The 16,485-nt window shown below is 43.0% G+C and overlaps 1 protein-coding gene across 1 annotated transcript; it reads left to right on the top strand.

Moving 5' to 3' along the window:
• The first annotated feature begins 1,955 nt into the window (after positions 1-1,955).
• On the top strand, positions 1,956-15,083 carry LOC145410372 (uncharacterized). Its single transcript, XM_080280524.1, has 16 exons — positions 1,956-1,993; positions 7,182-7,316; positions 7,956-8,136; positions 8,525-8,653; positions 9,312-9,493; positions 9,659-9,787; positions 10,285-10,440; positions 10,980-11,110; positions 11,306-11,411; positions 11,678-11,805; positions 12,357-12,564; positions 13,024-13,194; positions 13,446-13,587; positions 14,142-14,363; positions 14,500-14,630; positions 14,910-15,083. Exons 2-16 carry the CDS (start codon positions 7,182-7,184, stop codon positions 15,081-15,083), a joined length of 2,325 nt encoding a protein of 774 aa, XP_080136650.1. The 5' UTR covers positions 1,956-1,993.
• Positions 15,084-16,485: the final 1,402 nt, after the last annotated feature.

Below are 16,485 nucleotides of genomic sequence, written 5' to 3' on the forward strand. Positions count from 1 at the left end.
TTTGTCAATGCAGAAAATTATGAATCAGAAGGATGATATTGTAATGAAGTGAAGAATAAAGTCATAGTCTTAACAGGATCTTTTTTCCCTGCATTTAAATGAAATTAAATCTTTTAATAGTGACATCTTTTTATGTTCTGTACCAAAAAAATTGTGTCTACTTAGGCCTGTGAGGTAGATTCAGGATTCCAGGGATTTGAATGGTGAGTGGTTGTTTCTTATGCTTGGCTGAGAAGACCTATTGGCTGCAGGTCAACTTCTTTGGGGTTGTCCTGTAGGTTCCTTACAGTGTTTATGTGTAATGAGTGACCCATTTCACTGGGCATGCTGTCGATAATTGCCAATCTATCCTAATTGCTTGTGGTTGAAAAAAGAGACCACGATGCTGCTGCTGCTGCTGATATTACCTTTCATTTTCTCTCTTTAGCAGAGGCCCCTAGTAGTGGGGGGCATGATGAAACCTTTATACCCTTTCTAGTTGAAAGTTTAATAGTAAGAAGTCTAACTGGCATGAAAATGCTGTACCAGTTAGATACTAGAGACCCAGCTAAAATCTAGAGAAATGAAGTACAGCACCTCTTAAGAAAAAAGTAACGAGCAGCTAGATGGACATGGACAGGAGTGCTCCAAGATTTGCTTCTGCATCTAATACTAGATTTCAGGGTTTAAATAGGCCACTAATTTTATAACATCTAATGTTGAACAGTAAAGGAAACAACCCAGGTAGCAGTGATCAGTGCTTGAATGAATAAAGAGAAATATAAGTAAATGCTGAATGACTCTTCCCACTCAGCTTACTGTTTGATGAGGGATGGGTCCTCTGTCCCTGTCCCTTGACTGTACTCATGGAAGTAGATAATTTCTCCCACTACCGGGGGGCATGGTAGCACAGTGGTAACACGCCGGACTCGTAATCGGGGTATTGCAAGTTCGAGCCTCGCCCGGGCTGCCGTGCAGGGAGTGGTAGCTCACTCCTGTAACCCTAGCGGGGCTATAGGCTATAGTCCAATACAAGGCTTAGCTCGGGGGAACTCCATTTCTCCCATTTTTTTTTCTCCCACTACCACTTCAAATTTAAATAGCCATTACTTCATAACCGTTTTGAATTCAACATAGGTTCATACAACATTTAGGACTTTGAATGACCTCAGAAATTACCTACGGAAGGTAGTACTATACTGTAGATAAATTTTTGGCACATATGCTTTCTCTCCCTTCTGAAGTTAGTATTGTACAAGTACATAAATTCCTGGGACACTGTACTATCTATCTATCTATCTATCTATATCTATATATCTCATCAGCGGTTTTGTGTCCACTGCAGGACCGGCCTATCCCAACCGAAGTGGGGACGATACAGCCAATGTATCTCTATCAAGTGGCTTAGGCTGTCTGGTGTATATATATATATATATATATATATATATATATATATATATATATATATATATATATATATATATATATATATATATTTATATACACACACACATATAGGGGTATTAACAAAAAAAAAAGAAGGGATCAGAAAATGCGTCAGAGGACAAAAAAGGACTGAGAGAGAGAGAGAGAGAGAGAGAGAAACAGGAACAGACGGAGGAAAATCAAAGAACAACGAAAGGGGATGAACGGAGTGAGCAATGGGAAAGAAGAAAAATAATGGAATAAGAAGGAGAAAAGAAAAGGAACAGCCGAAGGAAGATGAAAAGGCAACAACAAAAAGGGCATAGGATGAACGGAATGAGCAACAGAGAAGAAAAGATGGAACGAACGAGATTAAAGAGAAAGATAGAGAGAACGGTGGAGTCACTGGAGTTGTAGGCGAGGGAAGCGAGAGAAGAGAGTGAACTGAGGAACGACAAGAGGATGCATTCTTCCCCCTTGGCGTAGTCTCCCTCCCGAGTCCCGCCCCACACACATTCATTATAGTCACTCCAGTCCCTTCCTAGCAACGGTGTGGAGTAGACGCACTTGTTTTTAACTCTCCAGCAAGGTTGGTTGGTTACTCTGTGTATCGGTCAAACATAACATTAAAATTTATCTATCCCTTGAGTACATGCCAATAAAATCGCATCGATAATTGTGGTGATAATGTAGTATATATGATGAAGTTACATAACATTCGTATTGACAGATAGTTCAATCATTTGTTTTGAAAATACTCGCCCTAGCTCCTTGAAAATTGACAGATGTACTTACTAACTTGACAGAAGGATTGTATATATATATATATATATATATATATATATATATATATATATATATATATATATATATATAAATAGACGATAAAAGTCGGTCTGTTGTGTGAGGGACTCTTGAATTTTGGATGCATGAAATTCGGTGGGCCATGAGGTAGGAATGAGTCTCCTTATTGCAGATTTATCCTCCAGTCTGACAACATTTGCCCTTTAACTGATCTGATCAGGAGGTCGGAGATCTTTGTCAGGTGAAAACACACGGATTAGTGGCTTAACCCCTTGAAGTCGTTGACATTGTCGTAATTATTATTCTTGTTATTTCCAGACCATTAATTGCTGCTAGATTAATCGATTTGAAGGAGATATATGTAGCTTTCCTCAATCTCTTCATCACTAAAGGTCCTACTTTGAATAAAATCATCTGTAAATGGTAAGAAAACAAGTTAAAGTACGTTATCGAACCGGAGGAACAAAAACGTGTGTACGTATTTGGCAAGTCTTCCCACGGTACTCAGACGAGTAGTGACCCTGAAGCATCGTAGCTTAACTGGTCACATCCTTACAAAGAGTACAGTAGTCTGAAATGGACTAAAGTGGTCTTGTACCCCAGAAAATATACAAATGTGGAATCCATCCTGCCATCCATTCATCATCATCCATTCCTATGTTGCCCCAAAAGAAGCGTAGGAACACGGGACTAGGCAAGTTGGTCCTAACGTTTAAAATGAGAGTGACCAGCCTCGCTCATCCCCGAGCGGCATTACGCGAGCAATAAACTCCTACCTTCCCTTGGATATAAACCTACACAGGCTCAATCCGATTGGAGCACTTTAACCGATTGGTGCCCAGCCTCCAGTATAATGGACAGAACTGGGCATATTCAAAATTTAACGAAGAAGGGAACCCCGAGGTAGGGACCTATGAGCTTCGCGACTATGAGCCGATAGGCGGAGGGCGGTACGCTTAGCACCCGTCCAGCAAAATCCCTATCACAAGAACTCTGGCCACTAATGGGTTAAACACTGGCAACTCTATGAGCTTCTGGTGCCCAGCTTCCAGTATAATTGACAGAACTGGGCATTTTCAAAATTTAATGAAGAAGGGAACCCCAGGGTAGGGACCTATGAGCTTCGCGACTATGAGCCGGTAGGCGGAGGGCGGTACGCTTATTCCCTCTCACAGGAGCTCAGGTCACTAATGGGTTAATTACCCACTAAACCACCAGGCGCCATAATATGGTTATATGGTTGCCACCCTGCATAGTAAATGGTTTCCTGGTGAACAGGAAGCCATTTGGCAGGTCAGTCAGTGTCGAGTCAAGAAAGACAGAAAAGGAAGAACGAAAACGAAAGCAGCACTACATCGAATGAGTAGATGGTGAGCGCCCCCACCTACCACAGTCAAACGTGGAATCTACATCTGTTATTTCTGTTGTTTGTAAATTTGTTAAATATTTCTCTAGTAAAGTTTGGGCTTTGCCCACAAGCTATAATTATGTTCAAGGTTGTGCCACAGTTGCTATAGGAGGTTATGTCGTGTAGTTGTGTGCGTGTAATACCATACACTGTAAAACAGTAACAAATAGCAGGTGTAAAACAGCATATGAGAGAGAGAGAGAGAGAGAGAGAGAGAGAGAGAGAGAGAGAGAGAGAGAGACTTTAATCCGTTATCTGGCCGGTATCCTGTTAAATAAGCCTACTGGGAGGGGGGGGGGTATGTCAGTGTTCATGGTAAGTTCGTAAAATATATTTATATAATTTTGTACCGTACTTTATTTGGATACCGTATCCATAAAGCTTAACTATAAAACGGCAGATCTACAGCATTCCATGTATAATTTTCCCCAAAGTTACGTAACCTTTTGCTTAACCCAGCACGACGTGACTTTTTTATTATTTCTTACCACTTTCTTATGATTATATATACAGTTCTGGGGAGACGTATCGTATGGGGTAGTGAAGGCTACATTTCTAACCTCCAATCCGAAAATTCTCTTACGCTGAGTGAAATCGACTAGGAACAGCATTAAAAAAAAAAAAAAAAAAAAGTCGTCATAATCAAGAGGTTGAATCTTGCTGACAGAATCCACGTAGGCCTAATCTTGAGAGATGGACTGTCCTTCCCCCTCAGTTTAATGTACTTATCGTATTCCTGTTACTACCAGGCGACTTTATTCAACCCAAGACATACCATTAGTATTCAAAGGGTTAATGAAGGCTATATTTAACTACTCCCATTCGAAAAGTTCCTCCAAAATTAAATAAAATCTCGTCTCGACCATGCGAAGATTAGTGCTGACTACTGTACACTTCAGCTCCCATGAAAGTTAATTTTCATACCTATTACACCTTTATAATCCCTGTTATGGTATTGGTGCAGATTAGGTCGATATTGTGTTTGTTTATTTATCTATATTTATTTATTTATTTCATATAATTGACATATTAGGAAAATATGTCCCCGTCTTCAGGGCCTCCAATAAAAGAAGCGTGTTTAAAAGCCACCCACTCTCCCACCTTGGTAATGAATTTTTGTTTTATAAGGTTTTAACTGCTGTTGCTATTTGCTGAACACTCAAGCTCCTACGGCTCACTCTCAGCTGAATAAAATCATCTGGCGTTAGCTGGAGTAGAATACTAGATTTGTCCCGTCCATGTGAGGGTTAATGATTATAGTATTTACATCCAGGCTGCCATGACACGCTCAGCTGATGATAATTGATGTTCGCAGGAATGAAATACTAGGGTTGCAACTTGTTCTGGCCAGGAGAGGGTGAAGTCCAAAGTACTCGTATATCTACACATGTCAAGTGTTTGTTGTTTGTTTGTGTACTGTATTTACCGGCATATCCCTAACCAGCTCAGCCTGTGGATGTCTTTTATTTATTTTATTTTTGCTCCCTACACACTCTTTATTTCAGGCATCCCGAAATGAACGAATCATGATTTTGGCTCTTTTGATCCTCCTTCTGCGAAGAGCAACTTTTTAGAGGTTTCCTGTCCTTAGACCTTCCTTTTTAGCATTAAAAAAATATGATTTGGGGTTTTGCAACTGGAGGTTTGAATTGAAGCTGGGGGCACCGTCACAGCTGGTGTCTTGCATAAGCATGCCCGGCACTCCCACGCTCCCTTACCTGTTACATCATCATGAGAGCGAGGACGAGTGGAGAAACCTACACCATACCGCTGTCTACTTCAGTTGTCTCCTGTTTCACCATCTGTCTTGGGTCTGTGCTACCTTCCTTCTACCCTGCCCTGTGACTTTAGCATCGTGTAAATGTGTTCAACGATTCGATGGCTCTCTTGGTTTGGCAGTCATGTTGTAAGGACGCTCAAGGATGTGGATTCGTGCCCCGCTGACTGCCTTCGTGTTTACTGGGTGGACGCTAACAACATCACTACACCCAAATAAGCAAAGCAAGACTGTATGGCTGTCTTCTGAACCACCGCCTCTCCCTTGCATAATCTAAGTGGCTGGGGTGATTTCGTAACACATTCCCCTAAGCGATTTATTTTGTACTCAGCACCACAGTATATCCTCTTGTGCTTATGCAAACTCTGTCGATATTAAAGCCATATAGATAACATAAGAGAATATTAATCCGTATTATGGAAAATTAATGGCTGAAGAAAAGATACTGTCACTGTTTCCTACACACACACACACACACACACACACACACACACACACACACACACACACACACACACACACAGGTCTAGGTGGCAACTATAAGGGCCAGACTGATTCTTGAGCCGGTCAGACTAGAAGACTCAGTTGGTTTCCCTCTAGTCTCAGTTTACCCTGCATTATAATTGGAGATCTCGATGTAACAGGGACACGTATTCCCGTCAGTTAAAGTAGCTTCCCAACGCCTCTTTCTAAGCGATTTATTTTGCTTATCACACCTTGCTATCCTCTTCTGTGTTATTTAAATTATTCCAGTATCATCATTCACCTTAAAATAACGTACAAAATTATAATGACAGACCGTGACCAAAAATAAATCGCCAAGGAAGAGTTGCTAGGGAGTTTCATTAAACAACGAGAATACAGGTCATGGACTTTTGCGGTAACGATCGTGTTCTAGGGGAAAACTTGACTTAGCAAAAGTTTCCTTAAACCCACTCTTGGTCGGAACAACTCTAGCATTCTTCTCAGCTAGCACCACACGATTTATTTAGCTAAGAGTGAGTCCTAGGAGCTGAGAGTGAGTCCTAGGAGCTGAGAGTGTTTAGGATTCTTGTGTAATCGCTAAGTATTAATGTAAGCGTTCTTTTTCATCTTCGTCTTTCTCCTCCTCCTCTTCCTCCTCCTCCTCCTCCTCCTTTTTCTTCTTCCTAACCTGAATAAAAATGTCTGGAAGGGAAAAGAATAAATTTGAATATGACGTCATCGGTCTGAACTGGTTTATGGGAGTACACAGATGCCACATAGATTAAAGAGGTGTAGTGTTACCGTCTGTGTGTGTGTGTGTGTGTGTGTGTGTGTGTGTGTGTGTGTACAGCTGAGGAAGGAGGGGAAGAGGGATGATATATGGAGCTGAAAGAGAGAGAGAGAGAGAGAGAGAGAGAGAGAGAGAGAGAGAGAGGTAAAGTAAGGGGGAAATGCATCTAAAACTGTAGAGAAAGAGAGGGAAGGGAGAGAATAAAAGAGGAAGGAAAAGGGAAGGAAGAAAGAAAAGGGAGGGAAAAGGGAAGTAGCAGAATTTCGACCATGGTGTGTGTGTGTGTGTGTGTGTGTGTGTGTGTGTGTGTGTGTGTGTGTGTGTGTGTGTGTGTGTGTACCTAGCCTCCTACACTCCGTCACCCATATATGTCTTGTGCTTTGCTAGTTTCTTTTGTCGCTACCTACATACCTACCTACTAACCTTCCTATCTCCCTTCTTTACCTACCTACGTATATGTTATGCAGTGGAAGTAGGCTACATTCCGAGTCTGACTAACGAAGCACCCTACCTACTTACGGACCTACTTACAGATGAAGCAGTGGGGTGATCGCGAGTTCTGGGGTCTGGGCAGTGAGTTCGACCCTGACTTCCTACTTACGATGGAGCAGAAGCAACTGAGGGACAGACTGGTGGAAGTATGCCGCACCAAGATTCGACCCCAGGCGGTAAGTAGGTATGGTTAGTAGGTGTGTGGGTAGATAGTGCTAATCCAGGCGGTAAGTAGGCCAAAATACGACTTCAGGCAGTAAGTAGGTATGGTCAGTAGGTGTTGTGTGGGTAGACAGTACGATCCGAGGCAGTAAGTAGGCCAAGATACGACTCCGAGCGGTAAGTAGGACAAGATGCAGCCTTCCTTAACGTCTGTCTATCTATTTCCAGACGCCTTAATCCCGTAAGGGGTGGCCAGAAACAAATCGCCTCCATGTCTCCCTGTCCCCCACCATTTCATTGCCCTGCTCCCAGCTCACGCCCCCCTCTCTCATATACCTCTCCCTTCCATCTTTCCATCTCAGCCTTGGCCTCTCCCTCCCTCCCTCCCCCTTCCACCTCACTCACATACGCTCTCCTCGTCAGTCTCTCACTCTCCATCCTCTCCACATGGCCAAACTACCTCAGTGTGTTTCTCCTAACGCTTCCTATCACATCCACATCCACACCACAACGCTCCTTCACTTCCTCATTCATCAGTCTGTCTCTCCATGTGACTCGCTTGAATATTTTCCCTAATGTGAATAAAATCTTAGCTGCAAAAATAACAGAAATTACGTCCTAGGGCTGAAAGGTTTATTTATCCCTTTCTTCAGATCCAAAACGACCGCAGCTACCATTATCCGAGAGAAAGCGTGGATGCCCTGGCCGAACTAGGGTTACTGGGCCTCATCATCCCCAAGAAATATGGCGGGATGGGGCAAAACCACGTCTGCTGCGCCGCCATTGTGGAGACGCTGGCCCGCTACGGATGTCCTGCCACCGCCATGATATTTAGTCAGTTGAGCAGCATTGGGAATTGATTAAGTTGATTCTAGAGCTTTGGTACTTTGGGAATTAAAATCGATTGTCAGTTACATGAACAATATTGCTTGGGGAATGAATTAAATCGGTTGGCAATTAAGTATAGTTGATTTGTGCATTAATTGTGTTATTATTCTTATCGTCATTATTATTATTATTATTATTATTATTATTATTATTATTATTATATTACAGTACTGTTATCATTTTCAACATTATTATTATTGTTTTTATTCTTACTACTATACTACTACTCACTCACTACAATATATTAAAATACCCCATTTCTCTCTCTCTCTCTGTCTGTCTCTCTCTGTCTGTCTGTCTCTCTCTCTCTCTTTCTCTCTCTCTCTCTCCACAGCCATGCACACCACCGCAGTCTCCACCATGCTGTATCGCCATCACAACAACACCCACATCCAAACGCTACTAAGACGCATTGTGAGCGAGAAACTGTTGGGGGCTGTCTCTGCATCCGATCCCGCTACTGGTGAGAAAGAGAGAGAGAGAGAGAGAGAGAGAGAAATGATGGTAGTAGTGATGCTTTTGTCTGACTGTGTGTGTGTGTGTGTGTGTGTGTGTGATATCGGCTAAATGAAATCTTCAAATGACCTGGAAGTTCTACCTCTGGAATACATGGTGGAATTAGCATACTTTTTACACGCATAAGTAAATTGCAGAATGATAATGAAGTTTTACATAACTCAGACACTGAAGTTCAAGTATCATGAGCTCTGAGGCTCCTATAACTCACTCAGTTGAATAAAATCGTCTTGTGTTAGTTGACATAGCAGCTACAGTCCAGCCCGAGTTATTACGATTATGACAGTTAATAAAATGAGACCAAACTACTTATTCATACTGTGACGCATTTAGTTCTCTGATTTCATTTATTTATTTCATTTTCATTAACATTAAGCAACGTTGGGTCTGGTTAGTACTTGGATGGGTGACCGCCTGGGAGCACCAGATGCTGTTGGCATCCCTACGTCAAGTGGGGTTGGTGGAGGATTAGTGCCCCTCCCTGTAAAACAATTAACTCTTAAGCCCTTGGCCACCCTGTCTGGGATACATGGCGTCTGGCAATGAATGAATGAATGAAAAATTAACATTTTTCATTGCTATTCATATTTTATTTCATTCATCAGGCAGCCACGACTGGTTTCCGCTCTCGTCCAAAGTGCGGTACCTGGACGACAGTTCGGTGCGGCTGCTGAAGTTCGGCTCGTGGTGCACCAGCGCTGGGTATGCCGACTTTTACTCCATTATGACCGTTAGCCCGGAGTTTGAAGGACACTACTCCAAGCTTGCATTCTTCCTCGTCTATAAGGTGGGCAGGGAGTTAGCGCGAACTTGTAAACTGGATTAACCTAACCTAACCTGCCCAAATCTAACCCAACCTACGAACTTGTAAACTGAATTAAACTAACCTAACCTACCCAAATCTAACCCAACCTAATCTAATGTAACTGTACATTGTCTTTTTCTTTTCCAGGACGAGGTACGAGCTACAATGGACGAGTGGAGCGCCCTTGGGATGCATGCTAACCAGTCTGGCCCTATCTTGGTGGAGGGCGCCTTCACCACCGACCGTATGATTGGTGCACCCACGGACGGCAGGAAGGTGTGTGTGTGTGTGTGTGTGTGTGTGTGAGAGAGAGAGAGAGAGAGAGAGAGAGAGAGAGAGAGAGAGAGAGAGAACTATTGCTTCTGTGTGTGTGTGTGTGTGTGTGTGTGTGTGTGTGAGAGAGAGAGAGAGAGAACTATTGCTTCTGTGTGTGTGTGTGTGTGAGAGAGAGAGAGAGAGAGAGAGAGAGAGAGAGAGAGATTTATTGCTTCTGTGTGTGTGTGTGTGTGTGTGTGTGTGTGTGTGTGTTCATATCTTTCCTCTCCTTCAGTCCATCCCTTTCCTTGCGTCACAGATCATAGAGGACTCTTTTAATATCCTGCTTCTTTCTTTCATTCCATATGTCTCTCTCTCTCTCTCTCTCTCTCTCTCTCTCTCTCTCTCTCTCTCTCTATCTCAAGATAATGAAGGCTTGCTCGCTTTGATATGTTTTCTCTCCTTTGTTCCCTGCGAATCATTTTCTATTTTATTTATTTATATATTTTGCTTCTCAGATAATGGAGGAGTGTGTGGACGCCTACTTCCTGCTGCTGACGTCATGCTGCTGGTCTGGCATAGCTCTGGCCAGCATAGACTTAGCCCGTCGTCATGTCACCCGCGCTGCCCATGCTGACGTAGGCATGACCGTTGCTGACTACCCCGTTATACAGGTAGGTGGAGAGAAGAGGCTGGATGGAAGAGGTTGGCATTACGAAGAGAGTGGATGGAGGGATTGGCATAGCGAAGAGACTGAATGGAGGGGTTGGTACAGCAAAGAGACTGGATAGAAGAGGTTGTCATAACGAAGAGAGTGGATAGAGAGATTGGCATAACGAAGAGACTGGATAGAAGGGTTGGCATAACGAAGAGACTGAATAGAGGGGTTGGTATAGCAAAGAGACTGGATAGAGGGATTGGCATAACGAAGAGAGTGGATAGAGGGATTGGCATAACGAAGAGACTGGAGAGATGAGGATGGTATAGGGGAGAGATTGGACAGATGAGGATGGTGTAAGAAGGGCTCACTCATGCACCCTCCGCCTAATAAAAAGTTTAATAAAGTGACCAAACGTATAATTTCAGAAATACATAAGCAGTAATCGACCTGAACACACACACACACACACACACACACACACACACACACACACACACACACACACACACACACACACACAAAAGAATAAACTGAGAAACTGTACCGTTTCAGGACTACATAGGCGAATCCATTATCGATACGAACACTACGCGTTGTATGAATTTCCTTCTGGCTCAGACGCTTGATAGCACCACTGACAACAACAACTGGGACATCCACGCCGACACCTCGCTCACACCCAGGTACGGAGAGAGAGAGAGGTATGGGTACAAATAAGTGAATAAAAGACACCAGTATATCGCAATAATAGAGAAAAACAGGTGACTTACTCCCCTCTCCTTGTAATTCCCAGGACGCTGATTCTCCGGCTATTGCAACTGAAATGCTGATGCTAAGAACAAAAACATAATTTATTCCCCTTCTACTTTGATTCCCAGGACGCTGAACATCCACTGGCTATGGCAACTTAAATTCTCGGCAGCTAAGAATGTTGCATCAGTGACGGAGCGTATGTTGCGTGCTTGTGGGGGCGAGGGATACAAGGTGAGAGAAATTTTACGTTTAGAAACCTGTATTATGAACGTTGCTTGAAATTTAGGGCAAATCTTTTTATTTTTAACTACTGGACTTTACATTCAGTTAATATATCTTCCAACAGAATTTTTCGTAATGCTTCTGAGTATATATTTTGTATTTTTATTGGAAACTTTTTGTAATTTGTACCTTTGAGCTCTGTGTGTGTGTGTGTGTGTGTGTGTGCAGCTTGGAATACACTGAGCTTTATCCACACTAAATTATACTGGCGTCAGACTGATCTTGGGCTGGAGCGTCTGTATCGTGACGGGAAGGCGGGCTGGGTGATGGCGCCTTCCAACGAGATACTCCGGAACCTGGTGGGCATTGCGGCACTGACAGGCTTTACGTCCATCGATCTTTGGTGAATATTTTGAAGTTTACGTTTTAGCTGTGGAGAGGAAGGAGAGTGAGAGACTAACTAGGAGAGTGTATGTGAGTGAGGTGGAGGGGGAGGGGAGGGGGAGACCTAGGAGAAGATGGAGGGATGGAGCAGAGAGGTATATGAACGAGGGGGTTTGAGTTTGGGGGAGGTCAGTGAAATGGCAGGGGACAGGGCGACATGGAGGCGATTTGTTTGTGGCCGCCCCTAACGGGATTAAGGCGCCTTACGATAGATAGATAGCTGTAATATACCGGTGAATCAGACTTGTATAATTAGCTATTAGTCTTGAATAAAGCGAACATTATTGGACAGAAAACTACGTTGGGCATCTCGGCACTGTTAGGCTTTAAATCCGTCAATCTGGAAATTTATCTTGTCTGTCTGTTATCTCCGTCTGTCCATCTGTCTGTTTGTTTCTCGGTCAGTCACCATAAGCTATCTATTTTTCTGTCTATCTGTCTGTCACCTGGTCAGTCTGTCTACCTATATCAGTCAATCATTCTGTCCTTATCTATCTATCTACCTGCCAGGGAGGAGATGAGCAACGAACGTGTGGTGCAGCGAGAGGTGAAGAAGCTATCGGTGGAGCAGAAAGAAGCCCTGGGGAAGAGACTGCTGGAGGAGGCGCGGCAGGAGAAGGAGGGGAAGGCTCGGACTGGAGATAAGGGGGCCACCACCTACCAGGATACTGACTTCCTTAATCCGTTCAATACCGCGCCACCTGCTGCGCGCTCTCAGGTATTTCTCTCTCTCTCTCTCTCTCTCTCTCTCTCTCTCTCTCTCTCTCTCTCTCTCTCTCTCTCTCTCTCTCTCTCTCTCTCTCTCTCTCTCTCTCCATTTAGTGTTGGAGAGGGATGCCTTCACGCAGTGGCACTGATATAATGAGACGGCTCGGCTGCCCGGTTTCTGTCTGTCTATTTATGTCTGTCTATCTTTGCTATCTATGCATCCATCTATCTACCCATGTAACTATCTCCACAGGCCATAACAGAGAAGAATGGCTGTCAGACTATCTATTCACCCATCTATCTACCCATGTAACTATCTCCTCATGCCATAACAGACAAGAATAGCTCTCAGTCTATCTATTCATCCATCTATCTATCCATATATCTATCTCCACAGGCCATAACAGACAAGAATGGCTATCAGTCTATCTATTCATCCATCTATCTATCCATGTAACTATCTCCACAGGCCATAACAGAGAGGGACGGTACTGTTCACGAAGCAGCACTAAGACCTGAGCACTGGACGCCCCTCACCCTAGCCCACAGACAGGACCTGACTCACAACACCACCTCCTTTACCTTCACCCTACCCAGCCCCACCAACCACACTGGATGCTACCCTGGACAGTATGTGGCGGTGAGTTGTGTGGTGTTATTATTATTATTATTATTATTATTATTATTATTATTATTATTATTATAATCATCATTATTATTATTATTATTATTATTATTATTACATGGATGGGAAAAAGAGATATGATTTAGGACCCTGTGTCAAACTTCTGGGCGCTGTGCATTATTGTTGTTGATAACGACTAATGAAAATGATGGTGATAATACTGATGTTCACAGTGATAAGAGTAGTGATGATTGTGATGCTTACAGGTGCGCGTGAATATAGAGGGCAAGGAGCACATTCGGTACTTCTCCCCCGTGTCGCGGCCAGACGACTACGGGAGGCTGGAGGTAGTGCTACGCTATGAGACGCAGGGGCTTGTGTCCAACTACTTCAGGGCGCTGCAGAAAGGTAGGCACGATGCACAGATCAGAGGACGTTATTGTTGCTACTACTACTGCTACTACTACTACAACCACTGCTGCTACTGACATTATTATATTCATGTAGTCCGTCTCTCAGCAGGTGACCAAATGAATTAATAGGATCCATGTGGAGGTCTAGCGTACACTGGAGGAATTACATCTCAGGTGTTCCATAAGGAAAAAAAAAGTCAAAATTCAGGAGCGTGTCTACCCCTTAGCCTACTTAGGTTTCATAATCCGGACGTAATATTCTGTACAGGGGACTATGGGGAGGTGCAGGGCTCATGTCAACTGGAAAACACTCAAAGCAGCGTGGATGAGGCTATACTGCAGTGTCTTAAAACAGACTACACTTCACGCACTCGCATTTTTTTTTTTTTCGGACGCAATTTTTCCTGTAGGTGATCAGGTGGAGTTCCAGAGCCTGTTTGAATGTTTGGAATACACAAAAAGCAGTGTGGATGAGGTGACAGCGTTTTTTTTCTTTTTTATATAGTGTCTCCTCGTACTCAGTTTTAACGGGCGTAACTTTCCTTGTAGGCGACCAGGTGGAGTTCCAGGGCCCGTGTGGAGGACTGGAATACTCTGAAAGCAGCGTGGATGAGGTGACGGTGGTGGCTGGTGGAGGGGGCGTGACTCCAGGGGTGCAGTTCCTACGGTCCCTCACACACAGCCCCACAGACACCACCAAATTCACTCTCATTTACTACGCCAACACCCCGCAGGAGATACTCTATAAGGCAGAGCTGGATGGGTATGCTGGTGAGTGAGATTTTTTTTCATTTTTAATTCTATGTGGTTTTGGAGATTTCGTTACTCTTCCTTAGCGATTTATTCTCCGTCTTACACCAGAGAGAGAGAAAGAGAGAGGCTTGACTGTATCTCTTTCCTGCCGCAGCTAAGGACAGTCGCCTTCGCGTGGTGTACAGTGTGGGTGAGGGAGGTGAGGGGTGGCAGGGGGAGGAGGGATACATTGATACAAAACTCCTCAACAAGTACATCACCAAACCCAACGGAGCCAAACATAAGGTGGGTGGCAGAATGCAGAAGAGTAACTACACAGATAGACAGATGGATAGATAGATAGGTAGATAGACAGATATAGATAGATAGATACATACATAGTGATAGATGGATGGATGAATAGACAGATATAGATAGATACATCCATACGTATAGATGGATGTATGAGTATAGAGTACATAAATAGATAGATACAGATATATGGATGGATGGGTGGATAGATATAGACATAGCCAGGTAGACAGAGAGAGAGAGAGAGATAATCTGATCTAAACACTGACGCAGGTTGTAATCTGTGGGGGACCGACCATGTCCATCTCGACGCTCTTCTCCCTGCGTCAGTTGGGCTTCCCCCCGCAGGCCGTCTTCATCTACGGACAGTTCGGCGTGGAGCAAGTCAAGGCTGTGTATGGCAACCACTCTGCCCTCGCCTCCCATAGGTGCCACGAACTGCTCTAAATAAATAAATAAAATGATACAGACACTGAGAGGGGAGGATTATTATAAGGCTTTATTGATTTCGTTACACGTTTTCCATGGCGATTTTTTCTTTTCCTTACTTTTCGTTCCTTTTCTCGTCTGTTACACTTTTTTTTTATACATAATTATCTTGTACGTCTTGCCTCACACCGATGCCACTAACTGCTCTAAACATTACTCTTAAGAATGTGTTACAGGTGACGTAGGAGGAATCGTTATCGTAATATATTCTATTCTGTCAGTTACTTGTGCAGTAGCCTAGGTCTGGCCTCACACTACTACCACGAACCTGGGAGATGTAGCTCCTCTTCCTTAGCGATTTGTTTTCTTCTGTTCGGGAGACTCCCTAACATCTCTTCCTTACCGGTTTGTTTTTGCATATGGTGGGTCAGTATTACCTCGTATTCAGTTTATTCAGTCTGTCGCTGGTGATCTTTAAATACCACGGCTCTAGAAACTCACTTGCCTTAGTCTGCTGGTGTGGGCGTGGGATTAGGAAATGACACGCAGGGTCGTCATTGATAAAGCTGCATGATTCGGCCCTGCATCACACAAGTAGTTACAGACGGGGTAGACGAGGAGTGATTATGGACCACCCAGTATATGATTACAAGAGAACACTTAAACTTATTAGACATAAATAATCGCTATGGAAAACGTGTTGAGTCGACGAGACTATGGGTCCAAGGGAGTTTACGTTCACATCTTAGTGATTTATTCTTATTACGCATTAGTATCCCTTTGTATGTCATTGATAAAAACTTTGTCAGTATAAAAACGATATATATAACATGCGAGAGAATACTAAGGTTTTAACATGCAAAATATATCGCTAACAGGCGTAACTGAGAAGAGTGTTAAGGTGTAATAAGTAAAATCAATCGCTAAGGAAGAGGCGTTACGGAAAAGGAAATGCTAAGGTGTAATATGCAAAATTTTTAACTAACTGATATGACCTGACACTTTTCGTTAATCATATGATCCTGTATCGTAGTGTACTTTATCCATTACTTTTGAGCTTGGCTTCAGTTACATTTGTGTAAGTTAGTACTGTTATAAGTAATAATTTTTGAATTTCTTTTTACAAGTACCAGTATCATTTTTGTAAACTATTGCCATTGTACATTGTTATATTTTAAAAGTTAATTGGTCGGAGATGGACTTTGTCTTACACTTTTTACACTAACTTGGTCTAAACTTGCCATCTCTCCATCATGAAGGTTGAGATATAAGAATACATTAGCACTTGAATGAGATGCTTGTCATGAAAAGATGCTTTGGAAAGAATGTATGTCCAAAGTTTTTTTTTTTTTTTCCTGCCATTCATTTACGTGAAATAAACTGCAAACGGATGAAAATCTAAGCCAAGTTAGAATAAAAA

The sequence above is a fragment of the Coenobita brevimanus genome, chromosome 85, assembly GCF_032717465.1.
Source record: "Coenobita brevimanus isolate Jiangsu-jjx chromosome 85, ASM3271746v2, whole genome shotgun sequence".
NCBI classification, from domain to species: Eukaryota; Metazoa; Arthropoda; class Malacostraca; order Decapoda; family Coenobitidae; genus Coenobita; species Coenobita brevimanus.